This window comes from Anolis sagrei, chromosome X (assembly GCF_037176765.1).
Source record: "Anolis sagrei isolate rAnoSag1 chromosome X, rAnoSag1.mat, whole genome shotgun sequence".
Taxonomy (NCBI): domain Eukaryota; kingdom Metazoa; phylum Chordata; class Lepidosauria; order Squamata; family Dactyloidae; genus Anolis; species Anolis sagrei.
This window is the reverse complement of record NC_090034.1, coordinates 55,280,713-55,295,664: the sequence shown is the minus strand read 5'-3', so window position 1 is coordinate 55,295,664 and position 14,952 is coordinate 55,280,713. Positions and strand designations below refer to the sequence as shown.

Below are 14,952 nucleotides of genomic sequence, written 5' to 3'. Positions count from 1 at the left end.
CACTAAAGCGTCAGGGGGTTCAAGAGCAGCCTCCCTCCAGATTGCGTTGGAAGGCAAGCGCCGCTCAGAGACGATGGGCATTGCAGTCCAAAACACATGAAAGGGAAGGAGGAGACTGGTCCCGATTGACTTGTTGCACCAAAGCCATAGTAAAAAAGAGACAAGTGTTGGGTCGGGTGGAAATGGCAAATAAATGAAAAGAAACAAGAGAAGAGAAAACACCGCCGGTGGGGAGGAAGGCGACAAAGAGAGAGGACAGAACGCAAAGTGACTGAGTCATCGGGGAAAGGGCTGCTCCTGCAGGGAGGCTTCACTCCACCTTTACTCCGCCTTTACACCCAGCCTCCCACCCATCAACCCCCTCCACTCCTGGTGACTCTGGACTCGTGGCCGAGTTCTTTTACGGGAAAGATGTGAAAAGACAGGAAGGGAGAAACACAAAGAACAGCCTGCCACAGCCAATCATGCGGTTGGGGGACGAACGGATGAAAAGGGGGGGGGGGGGGGGAGAAAGAAAGAAAGAAGGGAGGGAGGAAACTGAAAGAAAATGAAACCAACAAAGAAAACCACCTCATTCTCATTTCGTGGAACAAAAAGAAATATATGTATATATATTTTTTCCAAAAAAATAAAAAATAAAGAAAGAAAGCAAAGATTGTGAAAAGCCCGGGCCAAGCGATTGCCAGCGCAGGGACTGGAGACATCCCCCAAGGCAACCAGTGAAGGGAGACAATCCATTAAACTAAAACCTGCCCCCTGTTTTGACATCCCGGTGTCGCTGTGATTCAATGGATGGGACAGGAAAAACGGAGTGGGGGGCTCACCTCCCCCTGAGGGGCTACAATCTCTCTGCAATCTTGAACAACCGAGTGACAGGGAAGGAAGGCGGGGAAGGCAGGGGAAGAGCACACGCTCAGAGAGACAACCGGGGGATTCGCCTTGTGATTCGTGTTATGCGTGGTTTCCCTCCCAAAATCTAAATGTCTTTATGGTCCAAATGCTCAGAATCCTCCTCCTAGCATGACTCTCCTTGATGGCAAGCCAAAAAGAGGGTTTCTCTCCCACCAGTATAACTCACATATGTCTCATCTCCGGCCAGTGCAATGTGACCAGTGGCTCCCATGTGAGTGGCGTAGCAATGCTAAACTCTTAAGGAGCTCTCCAAGGTGCTGAGCCCTGGTATTGACTCGATTCAGCACCCTAGGCAGCTCTTTTAAAGCTCCTGAAAACCACAACTAACTGACATGGAAGCCACCAGGCGCCGTTAGTCCAACAAAAGACCCCTTTGCTGGGCTGTTCTGTCTGTTTAAGGCAGGCAACAAACTGGTTTGGGATCCCAGGGGAAATCCTCCCACCGGATTTCAGAAAGTTTCAGAAAAAGATATTCAAGAAAAGATAAAATAGATATGATTTCCTTTGATATATCCCCCGCCCTTTACGAACGAGATGTCAGGTAAATGATTCTGGACTTGTCATGCACCCAGACCTGAGAACAGCTCCTGAGCCTAAAACACAAATGTACACACAACACACACACAAACCATGAGAAGACTGGGACAGAAAGCAAAGTGGAGCCTCAAAACAACTGCTAGGTGATACACCGAGCGCAGCCATCCATGTTGGTGTGCGCAGAAGGACCAGAGATCAACGTGAGTTGGCTACCTGACACATACATACACACGCACATACATGCCCCACAGGCACGTCTGGACTGAAACACAAGTTGGTGAGCAAAGCTGAATCTCAAATCAAGTGCCATGTGATAAATTAAATTACATATAGCTCCCACCCTTCCTGCCCAGGAATACCAGTCCGTGCCTCGCTCCCCATCCTTTGCGCCTACTCCCCAGTAGGGATGACCCTCAGAATATTCCAGAAAGGAAAGTGACACCTACTTGACTGCAGTGTGCGCTCCCTGACCTCCGGGGTGGGCGCCCCAAGGCCCAAAGCCGAGCGAGCGGCCAGCTGGAAGACATACTCTGTGTTGGGGTTCAAGTCTTTCACCAGGTATGATGTCACGGGGTCAAAGGTCTTCAAAAACTGCAGAAGGGTGGGGTGTATTGGCAATACAAATAGAAAAAGATGTAGGAGGAGGAGGAGGAAGGAAAAGGGGGAGAAGGAAGAAGAAAAATAAGAAGAGAATAAGGAAGAAAGTGGTGGAAAGAAGAAGGAGGAAACAAGGATTAGAAGGATGAAGAAGATTCAAGGGGGAGGTAGAAAAAGAAGAAAGGAGGAAAAGAAGGAAGAGAAAAAGGAGGAGGAAGAAAAGTAGGAAGAGGACGAGGAAACATAAAAGGAAGGAGACAGAGGAGGACATGGAGATAATGAAAGAAGGAGGAGAAGGAGGCGGAGTCAGAGATAATAGAAGAAGAGGAGGAGGAGATGGGGGGAAACACAAAAATCAAAGAGCAGAGGTGTTAAAAAAGCTCACGGACCAACATCCAAATGCTCATTTCAATGATCAAATCAGTTGCTCAGTGTTCATGTATATCTTGCTGATTCTGTTGGAATCAGGGATGGAAAGAACATTCAAAATATTTTATTAATGGTTGAAAATCTTGTTTTCCAAGTGCAGAAACACTGTGACCAGAATCCAGAGACTGCAATTCTCTGCTAAATTCACACATGTCATTTTGGAGAGAAAAAAAACATTTATGCGCAGAAAATAAAATGTCTGCAGTCAGTCTTCCTTGTTTGTTGAGGTTGGTGGGGGCCCTGGTCCCCCACCAATGAAAACATTGCTGTCTCTTTACTTGAGAGAAAATCTCTCTGGGCATTTCTGCTGGAAATTGACAATTGAATCACACTGACGGAAAGAGACATTCCTAGAGAGAACAATTCAATCAAATATGTTTCTTTGGTTGCATACGGTAAGTTGCAAACAGAAGAATGGCCTGCCTCAGGGGAGTGTGCTTGCCCCATCAATGTTCAAGATTTACACAAATGATCAGCCACTGTCAGAAGGGAAAAGAGAGTTTCATCTATGTCGATGATCACATCACTGCTCGAGAAGGGAGCTTTGAAATGGTCGAACAGAAGCTCTCCAAAGCTTTAGGTGTTCTTACTGCCTATTCCAGGGAAAACCAGCCGATTCCCAATCCATCTAAAACACAGACGTGGATTTTTCAACTTAAGAACAGACAAGCATCTTGAGCGCTGAAGGCTACCTGGGAAGGAATCCCACTGGAGCATTGCAGCACACCAACATAGCTGGGAGTTACTCTGGACCATGCTCTGACTTACAAGAAGCACTGCCTGACTACCAAGCAAAAAGTGGGTGCTAGAAATAATATCAAGACATGGATGTTTGAGCAAGCATTCGGCTAATCCGATGCGATGAAATCTCTGATCAAGGACTGGCAATCACAGACAACGAAATTGGATTATGATTTTAATTTAAGAGATGCATTGGTCTGTATTGGTGGCCCAATACTGTGTATTGTATATGTATGTGTTTTATATTTTTAATTGGAATATTGTTGTTTTTAAATGTTGTAAACCGCAATGAGTCGCCGTTTTAGGCTGAGATATTAGCGGTATACAAGTGTACTAAATAATAAATAAATAAATCATACGAAAGCTGACTGGCACAACCTGGGGATCACAAGCAGACACAGTGAAGGCATCTGCCCTTGCGCTTTGCTACTCTGCTGCTGAATATGCATGCTCAGTGTGGAATACATCTCACCACGTTAAAACAGTGGATGTGGCTCTTAATGAGACATGTCGCATTATCACAGGATGTCTATGCCCTAAACCACTGGAGAAATTATACTGTTTAGCTGTATATTGCACCACCTGACACCTGCCAGGAATTAGCACCCAATAATGAAAGGACGAAGGCATGGACATCTCCGGCCCATCCTCTGTTCAGATATCAGCCAACATGCCAACGCCTTAAATCAAGAAATAGCTTTCTAAGATCTACAGAGAAACTCGCAGGAACACCTCAGGAAGCAACAGTCCAAAAGTGGCAAGTAAAAAAACCTGGAATCTCAATCAATGGCTGAGACCAGATGAGAAACTCCCTCCTGAGCACACATAAAATACTCGAGAAAAAAACTCTCTGGGAATTTGAATCATGCTGGAGGAGAGTGAGATTCCTAGAGAGAACATTTCAATCAAATCCATGAATAATCAAATCCACCCAAACTGCAAATGTCAGGGGACTGTATGTCTATATTACTTTCTGCACAAAAGCAATATTTCTATGGATAAACATTACATTTTTGCACAAAGAATAATATTTCTGCATTGCTGCTTCCTGCACACAACGGTCACAACTGGGAGCAAACTAGGCACAAAAAAGGAGAACTGTTTTTGTCTAGAAAATAGGGAATTGCTCTTTTTCTGCACAGAAAATAATACTTCTTTATAGCAAGAGTGATTTCTGTGCAAAAGCTCCGTTTCCCTATGTATAAAGTGGTATTTTCTCTGTGAAAAAAAAAGCCCAGACTACATTTCCAAGAATGGGCTTCGACGATTGAACCACAACAACCCAAGATGGTTGTAACTTTTACCTCGGGGTTTCCTGGCTTGTTGCCGACTTCTTTGTAAAGGAGTTCATACTTCAGGATGATGTCCTGGCGAGAGGGGCTCCAGGTCAAGAGGATTGTGCTTTCGCTCTTGGCTTCGGCCCGAAAGTTCATGGGTTGCCCTGGGACTGAGGAAGGTGGAGGACCAGCAAAAAACCAAGATCAACAACAACAACAAAACTGTATTTCCCCAAAAATAAGACAGGATCTTGTGTTACATTTTTCTCTAAAAGACATATAAGAGCTTTTTTTTTTGGGGGGGGGGGGAGGTCTTTCTTTTCATGTATCGAGTGCACATATCATTCAAGTTTTGTGTCTCTACTCCAACTGGTCATTCAACCATAAGTCTTGAGTTCATTTGTTTACATAGGTGTTTACCGCTCATCCAAAAGTGCTCCCAAATACTTAACTATAATATATATTGTCATTTATTTTAAGTATTTATGTTAATATTATTTTTGGATATTTAATTATATATTAATATTCATATTTTATAATTCACAACGTCCATCATGTGTTGCATGTCCAGGAAATGTGTCTGTCTGGTTGACAATCTTAATAGGAGTTTATTTTGGGAGTAGGGCTTAGATTACAAGCATCTTGAAAAATCATGCTAGAGCTTATTTCCTGGTTAGGTTTTATTTTCAGTGAAAGTGTAAAACTGCATTCTCATGTTGTGAAAGGATGTGTGTCCAAAAAGAGTGTCACCAACATGAAAAGTTTGGAAAGCTCTGCTCTGGCACCAAGGTACGTGACAAAGCTTGCCAAGCTGCATAGGTTGATGCTATCTGAAAGGTATTGCAATGGTTTGAATCTGGGAAGAGTGGGTTGAGCTCACTCTGTCAGCTTCAGCACCCCATGTGAGGACATGAGAGAAGCTTCCCACAAGGGTGGTAAAACATTAAACATCCCTGGGCAACATCCTTGCAGACGGCCAATTCTCTCACACCAGAAGTGACTTGCAGTTTCGCAAGTTGCTCCTGACACGAAAAAAAACCCTGTATATATTCAATAGATAGATGCTTCTAATCTGCTGTATTTACTGAAATCTAACACTCACATTTTGTGAGCTTCCCACTCTGGGAGTGAGCCAGCCTATCCATACACCAATACAATATAACTCAAGGGAAAATTACCTCCTTGCTGGGTCTTGACTTGGATAGGGTCCGATAGCGGCCCGTCTCCAACGGAGGTGAAGGCCAGCACCCGCACTGTGTAGGTCTCATGCTCCAGGAGGCTGCTGACGGTGGTCAGAAGGCTGTCATCCACATTGTGCTTCTGCCAGTTGCTGACAGGTTGGTCGGGCTCCATGGTGTAGTAGACCCGGTAGCCTCGGATCTGGCCATTGGGCTCCACGGGCTCCTCCCACTGGATGATCATGGTCGAGGCGCTCAGCATCCGGGCCTGGACGTTGCGGGGGGCGCTGGCGGGTGCCTGCTCCCCGGTCCGGGTCACCACTGACTCACTGTGCGGCCCCTGGCCGATGGTGTTCACCGCCGACACCCAGATCTCGTACTCTGAGTTGGGGCTGAGTCCCCCGATGCTGTAGCGTGTTGTGGTGATGTCCTCCTTAATCTGGTAGGGCCCGTCCTGACTCTTCGACTTGTACTCAATCACATAATAGGACACTGGGTCCGGGTTCCCTGAATCCCAGGTGATGGTGATGCTTGTGGCCGTCACTTCAGTGACAAGGGGCGTTCCCGGAGCCTTAGGGAGCGCTGAGAAAAAGCATTAGGAAGCACAGAATTCAATACAAGTCTCTTGTTGTAATATAACAAAAGCTTGCTCTGACTACCATTAGATCCTCTGAAGATGCCAGCCACAGATGCAGGTGAAACCCAGAAACCACACAACCCCCCACTCTTGTAATAACTTTCAATCCTATTTCTTGTTACCAGGCTTTCAAAAAAAATCTAGGCTTCTCGCTCAACTACAGCTTTCCACTTCCTTGGCTCAGCTATGTCCTTTATCTCGCTCACTATTCCATGCTCCTGAAACATTGGTAGGCCTCCTCCCTTCCTTCTTTCCAAAGCATTTGGAATGTTTAGTTTGCTGATTTTCTTCAATCGTAAGAATTGAAGAAAAACAGTAGACCACCACCAACAAAAGTATGTTAAGATACACCTGTTTTTAGAGATGTTAATGTAAGGAAAAAGTACATCTTAGAATTGTAGACATACTATTATATTGTTTTAGAATCTTGCATTTGCCAGGTGCTTTATATTATAATGCACTGCTTTTTGAATGTGTGTGTGTGTGGATAGATGCTTTTACACTTGTTCTGATGTGTATAGACAGATGATTGATTGATATCTATGTCTTTGGGAGGGATGCTTTTTTTTGTTACTGTTTTCATTCTTTAACTTGTAAAGCACTATGTATATTGATAGCACTATCTATCTATACACATAATAAAAGTGAAAATGTGTATGTATGTGTGTGGCGGGCGTGCTCACTTCTACAGACAGGCTCCCGCTTCCACAAAAAGCTTTAACCCACAGTGCTAAAGAACCAGCAAAAGCACTCCCTCCAATGATATTTCAGGTTCTAGTGAGTGCCATGAACATGTAGCCCAAACCCTACCAATGTCCTCTCCAAGCACCATGCTCCCCACCACCCAAGGAATGCTTTCATTACATGTTTTCTCCATCACAGACATCCTAGAGTTTCCTACTCTCTCCATTGGTGTGGAATTTTCATGACCCCGCCCACTGCCTCTCCCTCAACTCTTTCCTATCATTTTCAACTGTCTGTACAACAAACAGAGCAGAACTGAACAGCAACTAAACACAATGGAGGAGTTTGGGGGATTGGCTCCACATGATGGAAGTTGTAGTTCACCCTGCATCAAGTCAGAGCACTGTGATCCTCACTGACAATGAACCTGGATCATATTGGGCACACAGAACCCCCATGACCTAAGAAAACTACTGGAGAGGTTTGGGGGGGAATTCACTTTGATTTATAGCCATTGTAGGTACTGGTATTTATAGTTCACCTGCAATCAAAGAGCACTCTGGACCCCACCAACGATGGCCTTGGACAAATTTGCCCATCATGACAAACTTTAAGTATTGATGGAGTTTCAGGGGGTTAATCTGGCATGATATCAGTTCTAGTATGCCCACAACCTTATGCATTTTATAAAATAAAAAAGACTTTTTCAAATAATGCCAGGTCGCCAAGCTAGTACATAAATAAATTAGGATAAAGATGTAAATAAGTACCATATTCCTTTCAATTGCAAGACACTCCCTCATTGGGCACGACTGTCATTCCATTCCTTCAACCTACTGTATACACTCAAATATAAGACTAGTTATCAGCCCCCTTTTTAGGCTGAAAAAGTCCCCCTCAGCTTATACTCGAGTCAAGGTTATTTATTATTTTACTCAGTTATTATTACATTTATTATTTTACTTTATTGTTGTTATTATTACATTTCCATTATTTTACTCTATAATAATAACATTTATTATTTTATTGGTATCTATTTTTATTTTGAAATTTACTAGTAGAATCATAGAATCATAGAGTTGGAAGAGACCTCATGGGCTATCCAGTCCAACCCCCTGCCAAGAAGCAGGAAAAAGAACCCCCAACAGATGGCCATTTCCCACCCTCGAGTTATGCTCCAGGCAATCTGTTTTCCCAGCTTTTGTGATAAAATTAGGTACCTCGGCTTATATTTGGGTCAGTTTATACTTGAGTATATACAATATATTCCTGAGCATGGGTTGCAATGGAAGAAAGAAGTCCATTCAGTTGGTGACCAGAGAATTGGGAAATGGTGTTACTGGCAAATGTACAGGAATTCAGCCAGGAGACTTGGGAAACTCTGCCCCATAACAATAATCAAATAACCTTTAAAAATCAGATGAAAGCACGCTACCATCTGTTCCATGTCTCACCTAAATAGCAGGGAATGGGCCGGCACCAAGAGCCATTAGAGATGATGGGGCGGCTGTTCCGGAGAACAGCTGAGAGGCTTCCCAGCCTAGTTAGGCACGCTTTATTACCCTCCTTAAACTGCTCCGTCAAAAGGCAAAGTCTTCCAGCTCAGCATCTGGAATCATTAATGCGAGCTGGGATTTTTTTTTTTAAAAAAAAAACAACCACAACAACAGCAGCAACACTTGGTTGCTCTTTAAAACCTAGTTGCCTCTTTTAAAGAGACAGGCAGAGAATAGGTTGGGAAACAGTCCAAAGAGTCGTATCCCAAAGAATTCTTTGTACACCTCTAGGATCTTCTTTGTTTAATTGTACAACTAGGGAAGTTTCTCAACCTGGAGGGGTTGTGAGGGAGTGTCACGAGGGTTACCAAAGACCATCAGAAAACACAGTATTTTCTGTTGGTCATGGGGGTTCTGTGTGGGAAGTTTGGCGCAATTCTTTCATTGGTGGCGTTCAGAATGCTATTTGAATGCTATAAATCCCAGCAACGACAACTCTCAAATGTAAAGGTCTGTTTTCCCCAAACTTCATCAATGTTCACATTTGGGCATATTGAATATTCATGCCAAGTTTGGTCCAGATCCATCATTGTTTAAGTTCACAGTGCTCTCTGGATATAGGTGAACTGCAACTCTCAAACTCAAGGCCAATGCCCACCAAACCCTTCCAGTATTTTCTGTTGGTCGTGGGAGTTGTGTGTGCGAAGTTTGGTCGTTGGTGGAGTTCAGAATGCTCTTTGATTGTAGGTGAACTATAAATCCCAGCAACTACAACTCCCAAATGACAAAATCAACAGTCTCAGGGACCGTGAACTGGCCCTTGGCTTAAAACGTTTGAGAACTCCTGGTCTGTGTGGTCCCTTCCAACTCAGGGATTCTACCATTCTGTGAAAGGCTCTGAAACAGAAGGGAGTCAAGGTGACCAAGGCAAGTACTGGGGTTGGATGAGCTAATGGATCAACACTTACATTTGACCGTGATCTGGGCCACGGCTTCAATGACGCCCAGGCTGGACATGGCCACGCAGGTGTAGTTGGCCGAGTCCTTGACGTCTGTCAGCTCGAGGACATTGCGTCCGACAGGCATGTCATCCTCTGGGGTCAGGTCTTCGGCCCCCTGCATCCACTTCACGTAAGGCATGGGCGAGCCCACCGCCACGCAGGTGATGTTGACGTTGCCGCCAGGCATGATCTCGTGGCTGGAGGGCGGGATGGAAAAACGGGGTGCCACACGGCGAACTGCGGACAAAAGGCACAGAGGTAACAAAAAACAAAAGAAAACCAACAGACAAATAAAAAAAAGAGAGAGAGATAAAAGGAAAAAAACAGAAACAGAAACAGAAAAAAAGAGAAGAAAGAAAGAAAGATAAGGGAGGAAAGAAGAGTAAAAGAGATATTAAATACAGATGGGGCTGTAATTCTTTGCCGTTCCTTCATTCAAAAAAAGGAAAATTAATTAAAAATAATTAAAAATTATCAGAATACTGAGAAAAGAAAAACAACCAACCGATAAAGGAAAAACCGAAAAACAAAAAAACCAAAAACAGAACTTCAAAATAAGTTTACTGTCACAAACAAGATATAGAATATAGACATAAAAGCGGTCTTTCATAGCAACAGGGTTCCATTGATCGATTTTATAGACCCATCACAGCACAAATAAAGACACAAAAATTTATTAGCAATTTCTCATCTTTGGAACAAGGACAAAAGAGGTGACGTGGCGCTTCCAGACCCGGCCCCATTCAAATGCTTGGGTTGGGGTCGTTCTGCCCCTTCCCAGCCCCACATAATCTTAAACAAACCCCACTCCCTTTGCTTTCGTTTCCTTGAAAATCAGGGGGTATCTCTTGGGGGCGAGCCTCTTTTAGCAAAGAAATTGGCCCCCTCCAGGGATCAAAAACAAGCAAAGATATAAAAGAGGGCAAGGAAGAAGGGGTGAAAAAGAGAGAGGATAATGTCTTTACACTCAGGATTCATGGATCCGGACTGAATCTGGCACACAGACCCTTCATGATTCTATGTTAAAGAATCGAGGGGTTTGAAATTGACAGTGGAAACACATTTGTCAATGTTTTTATTCATTTACTATCCTTTGACTGTTGAATTGTTCCAAAGGGCCTTCTCCCATATTGCTACTTGCAGGTTTAGAAGGAATATGCTTAATGTGTTGAGCATTTGATCCTTATAATATAATATAGTATAGTATACTATAAAATTGTTATTATTTTTATTAATAGTGATTATTAATTATTTATTATAATAATAAAATTATTGTTATTATTATTATTATTATTATTATTATTAATGACATTTGATCCTTATAACTCACTAGACCATCTGTCAATACAGTATTAGTTTTATGTATATTTCAATGCGGACTCTATTTGGTTTTCATCCCAAAATGCTCCTTTGAATTGACCCGGACTTTGAGTCGTTTCCAGTTTATGGCAACCTTCATGAGAACTTCTCATTATGTTTCCTGGCAAGAGTTCTTTGGGTTTTTTATGGTCTTCCTCTGAGGCTGAGAGAGTGTGTCTTGCCCAGCAGATTTCCAGGGCTGAACCCTGGTCTCTGGAATCCTAGTTTCACGAAATGTCCAAAATGCAACATCTTCCATTTAGTCATATTTACTTAGAAGGAGAGTTTGGGCTCGGTTTGCTGCAGGGTCCATTCCTTTGCTGTTTTAGCTGACTATTTTATCCGCAGATCCCTTAAGTCTCTTCCAATCAGCTTTCTTCATTATCCAACTTATCACAGAAGTCAGAAACAGTACGATTCTGACTTTGGAATTTTACAATACATCTTTGCATTTCAGGATCTTGTCAAGTTCCTTTACCCTTTCCAACTCTTGTTGTTCAATTTTGTCACAATTGTCTCCATACTGTGCCAAGTTTTGGGGAAATCATTTCAATGTCTGTTATCCCCTGAAAAGTTCTGCAAATTGTCTTAATACTCAACAATATGTTTGTGTCCACACGCCTTTAAGGTGGTTGTCACTTACAACGATCCTATGAATTTCATAGGGTTTTCTTAGGCAGTGTTGTAGTACAGCCTGAGGATGATGGGTTCACTGATGATTTAGAGAGGATTGTAGGATTTCCTGTGGGATTTCCTGGAGCACAAAGTGATGAAGATTTAAATCAGGGAAATTATGGTTCTCTCTGGGAGAAACTTGCCTCAGAAAGTGCAGGGCTTCATGGCCAGTCAGAGGAGCCAGAAACTGCAGCATTAGATAAGGAGTAAGGCAAAGAGCTACGTGATATGGAAGGCTCCCAGATAAAAACACCTGGAGCTACGGAGATCAACAAAAGTCTTCGTTTACAGATTACAGCAGAAAATAGCCAATGCCCGTCTGAGTGATTATGTGGGAAAGTTGGGGAGAGAATTCATGAGAAAAGAAATGACTTAACGGATGTCTATTAATTAGCAAGTTGTTTACCTAAGAGTTAGTTCAGGCAACGCAGCATTAGAGTGAGAAGCTAGACCTGATTTCTCTGGTTCTTGTTTCAAGTCAAGCCTTGGTTTTGATTTTAGTATCTTGGAAGTTTTCTATGTTCTTGTTTTTATATTCCTGCTCAAGTTTTACTAAGTATACCTTTTGCTTGTGGACTTACGCTAGACTTGTGACTTTTTGGCTACTCCTGGACTATGTTACCTTGAGATCTACATGAGATATTTGTATTACTCTTGGTTATCACCTATTGCTAACCCTTTTTGGGATTATACATCTTTCTTCATTCCTGATTTTTCATATATTTTATGTGTTTTTACAATAAACTGCTTATACTCTGGAGTCTTGTGTGGTGCTGTGGTCATAGCTGTTTCCAGGCCTGCGGTGCAACAGGCAAATGATGGTTTTCCCAGTTCCTTCCTCTGTAATAGAGCTTACAGTAGTTGATATTCATCCAAGTATTAACCAGAGCTGGCCCTGCTTAGTTTTCAAGATCAGGTAGGATCTGGTGCCTTCACATAATTACACAAAGTCCAATTCTTGGCTTATCTGAGTTGATGCAAAGAATCAGACGCTTCTAAGGGAAAATGAAGGAAAGAAAGGAAGGTAGGAAGAGTGGATTTGTTTTCTGGAGGTGGCCAATATTTAGCCTGAAAAAATGAGGGTTATTCATTCCCTGCCCCTCTGAAATAACGGACGAGAAGGGAGCGGAGGCAAGAGTTGGGGAGCAGAAAGAAGAAGAGAAAGATGAGAAACTCTAATCAAATTTTTGTGGTTTTCGGGTATATCAACCCTAACGAAGCCTCTTTGAAAGATCTGACATGATTCCATCGATAGATGCAGCTCTCAGAAATCACAAACATCATGCAAAAGAGGAGGAAAACAAGAGAAAAGAGAGAGGGGGGAAGGCAAGAAGGAAGAGAGAGGAGGAAAAGATTGAGAAAGAGAGAGAAAGGAGGGAGAGACAGAAGGAGAGGAATGCAGAGCACTGGAATTTGTTATATATATGCGGGCCACTAGCAAATGCCCACAAGGAAAAGGAAGAAGAGAAGAGAAGGAGAAAGAGAGAGAGAGAGAGAGACAGAGAGGGGTTAGGGGTAAGGGGAAACCCACTGTTAAAAAATGCTGCATACTCTTTTGTTTTAATATTTTCTAGCCGATGTGAACCAATGAGGGAGGTTTAGCATTGGCACATCACAGCCCTGGCAGAATAACCATAACCATAACGATAAATATAATAATAAAATAGAATTAATAAGAATTAAAAAGGAGAAGGGGGTGGGGAACCAAGGACATGAACATGAACCTGGAGTGGAAACCAAGGCTGTGAAAACACAAAGGAGGGAAGGGAAGGGCAAAGGCAAGGGCAAGGGCAAGAAAGGGAAGGGAAGGGAAGGAAAAGAAAGGAAAGGGAAGGGAAGGGAAGGGATGGGGGAAGGACAGAAAAAAAAGAGCAATCAAGGATGTTCTGTTTGAGAGGAGGCAGGATGTCATTTTGAGATCTTAAAGGGAAAGACAAAGGCTGGGCACTGTTCCGCGTGGGTCCATATTTTAAAAAACCAAGACTTATTTGGGCATTTTGGCCCCATTCAAGACAGAAAGAAAGGAGTGCTTGGCTGTGAATGAACCCAAAGCCTGGTCAAAGGAGACCTCATTACAAATGATATTTGCCCTTTGCGCTAACGATTCATTTGAATTTGGCAAGATGATGAAAGCATCACCTTTGCAACTCTTTGGTAAACCTTAGTCTAACTCAGCCAAGACTTTTGATAGCCTCCCATTTTGCTGAGAAAGAATTCCCAATCCTCCCAATTTCAATTATTCTCTCTCACCTTCCTTCTGCTGCCAAACATTTGAGGTAAGGGACACTCAACCTATAGAAGAGACCGGGTTTAAAACCAGGTATTTCCAACTGGGGGATAACTAGACTTAGTTGTATATTAGTCAGTGTTAAATCAGAAGATAACCTTTGAACATGGGAAGATAGCTGTGTAGCTCATCTAAGTTGTGTTATAGGTGTGCTACTTTCCCCCCAAAACAGAGCCAGGAGAAACAGTGCCGGTTGTGTTTGAAACGGAAGGAGGAAACAAACCGAAAAAGAGTGGAAGGCATGCAAACAAGTCATAGGTTTCCAAAAGGGAGAGAAGGAATGGGGAAGGGATAAAGTTCCTGGGAAGAGAGAGAAGGAACGAGGAAAAGGTGGATGGGGAGAGAAGGAAATATTCAGAGGGCCGTTTTCAAAGGGCAAACCAAAGGCAGGGCAGGATGCGATGCAAACAAAAGGACTGAGAATGGAGACAAGAGAAGAAATGGTGGAAAGAGGGGAAGGAAGAAGGGAGGAAAGAACGAACAGGATGGAATAAAACTGGGTAAACCATAGATCAAATGGGGGCAGTTATGTGAATCGGAGTCTGAAGGGAGCTCCAGTGGGATTGATAGGCTTGGGGATGATAATGACCCCCTCTCTAGGAATATCTAGGTCTTCCAATGTGACTCTATGGCCAACTTCCAGTTGGGAGACCCAGAAATTCCTAGAGAGTTGTTCTCTCGGTCTAAAAAAATAGCAGTATCTTTATTTTTGGACTTTTACTTTCATGGTCATCTTGTGCTCCTAACCTCACCGAATGTGGAGGACCAGGGCATTGCTTCTTGACTTATTCTGGCCATTGGGGGGATGATTGCCATCAAATCAAGATCATTTAAACAGGGAAGGCTGCTAAAAATCTAATTTCTTGCTGGGACCAGATGCGCCAGATGACAGCAATGCCACTCATCCTTCACTATAGGCTATGCTGGCAAAAGCAAACAGGAGTGGCAGTCTATATCAACACACATACAATACATTCTAACTTTCCTTCAATACTTCCATCCCCTGAATAAGCTTTGGCCCTGGAAAGTCATGGAGATCATAGTAGAACTTCATGCTGAAAGAAAGGTCCCATGTCCAATCCCTGACCTCTCCAGATAACAGGCAGGTGGTGTCTCCCATGTCAGTGGGACAGGAATCCATT

The 14,952-nt window shown here is 43.1% G+C and overlaps 1 protein-coding gene across 1 annotated transcript in view; it reads right to left on the bottom strand.

Moving 5' to 3' along the window:
* PTPRS (protein tyrosine phosphatase receptor type S) overlaps positions 1-14,952 on the bottom strand; it is a 214,728-nt gene that overhangs the window by 86,993 nt on the left and 112,783 nt on the right. The window contains exons 10-13 of the mRNA XM_067473477.1: positions 9,457-9,726; positions 5,672-6,253; positions 4,521-4,663; positions 1,896-2,040 (exon numbers count right to left, since the gene is read on the bottom strand). Coding sequence (XP_067329578.1) covers positions 1,896-2,040; positions 4,521-4,663; positions 5,672-6,253; positions 9,457-9,726 — 1,140 coding nt within the window. The remainder of the gene's footprint in view (positions 1-1,895; positions 2,041-4,520; positions 4,664-5,671; positions 6,254-9,456; positions 9,727-14,952) is intronic.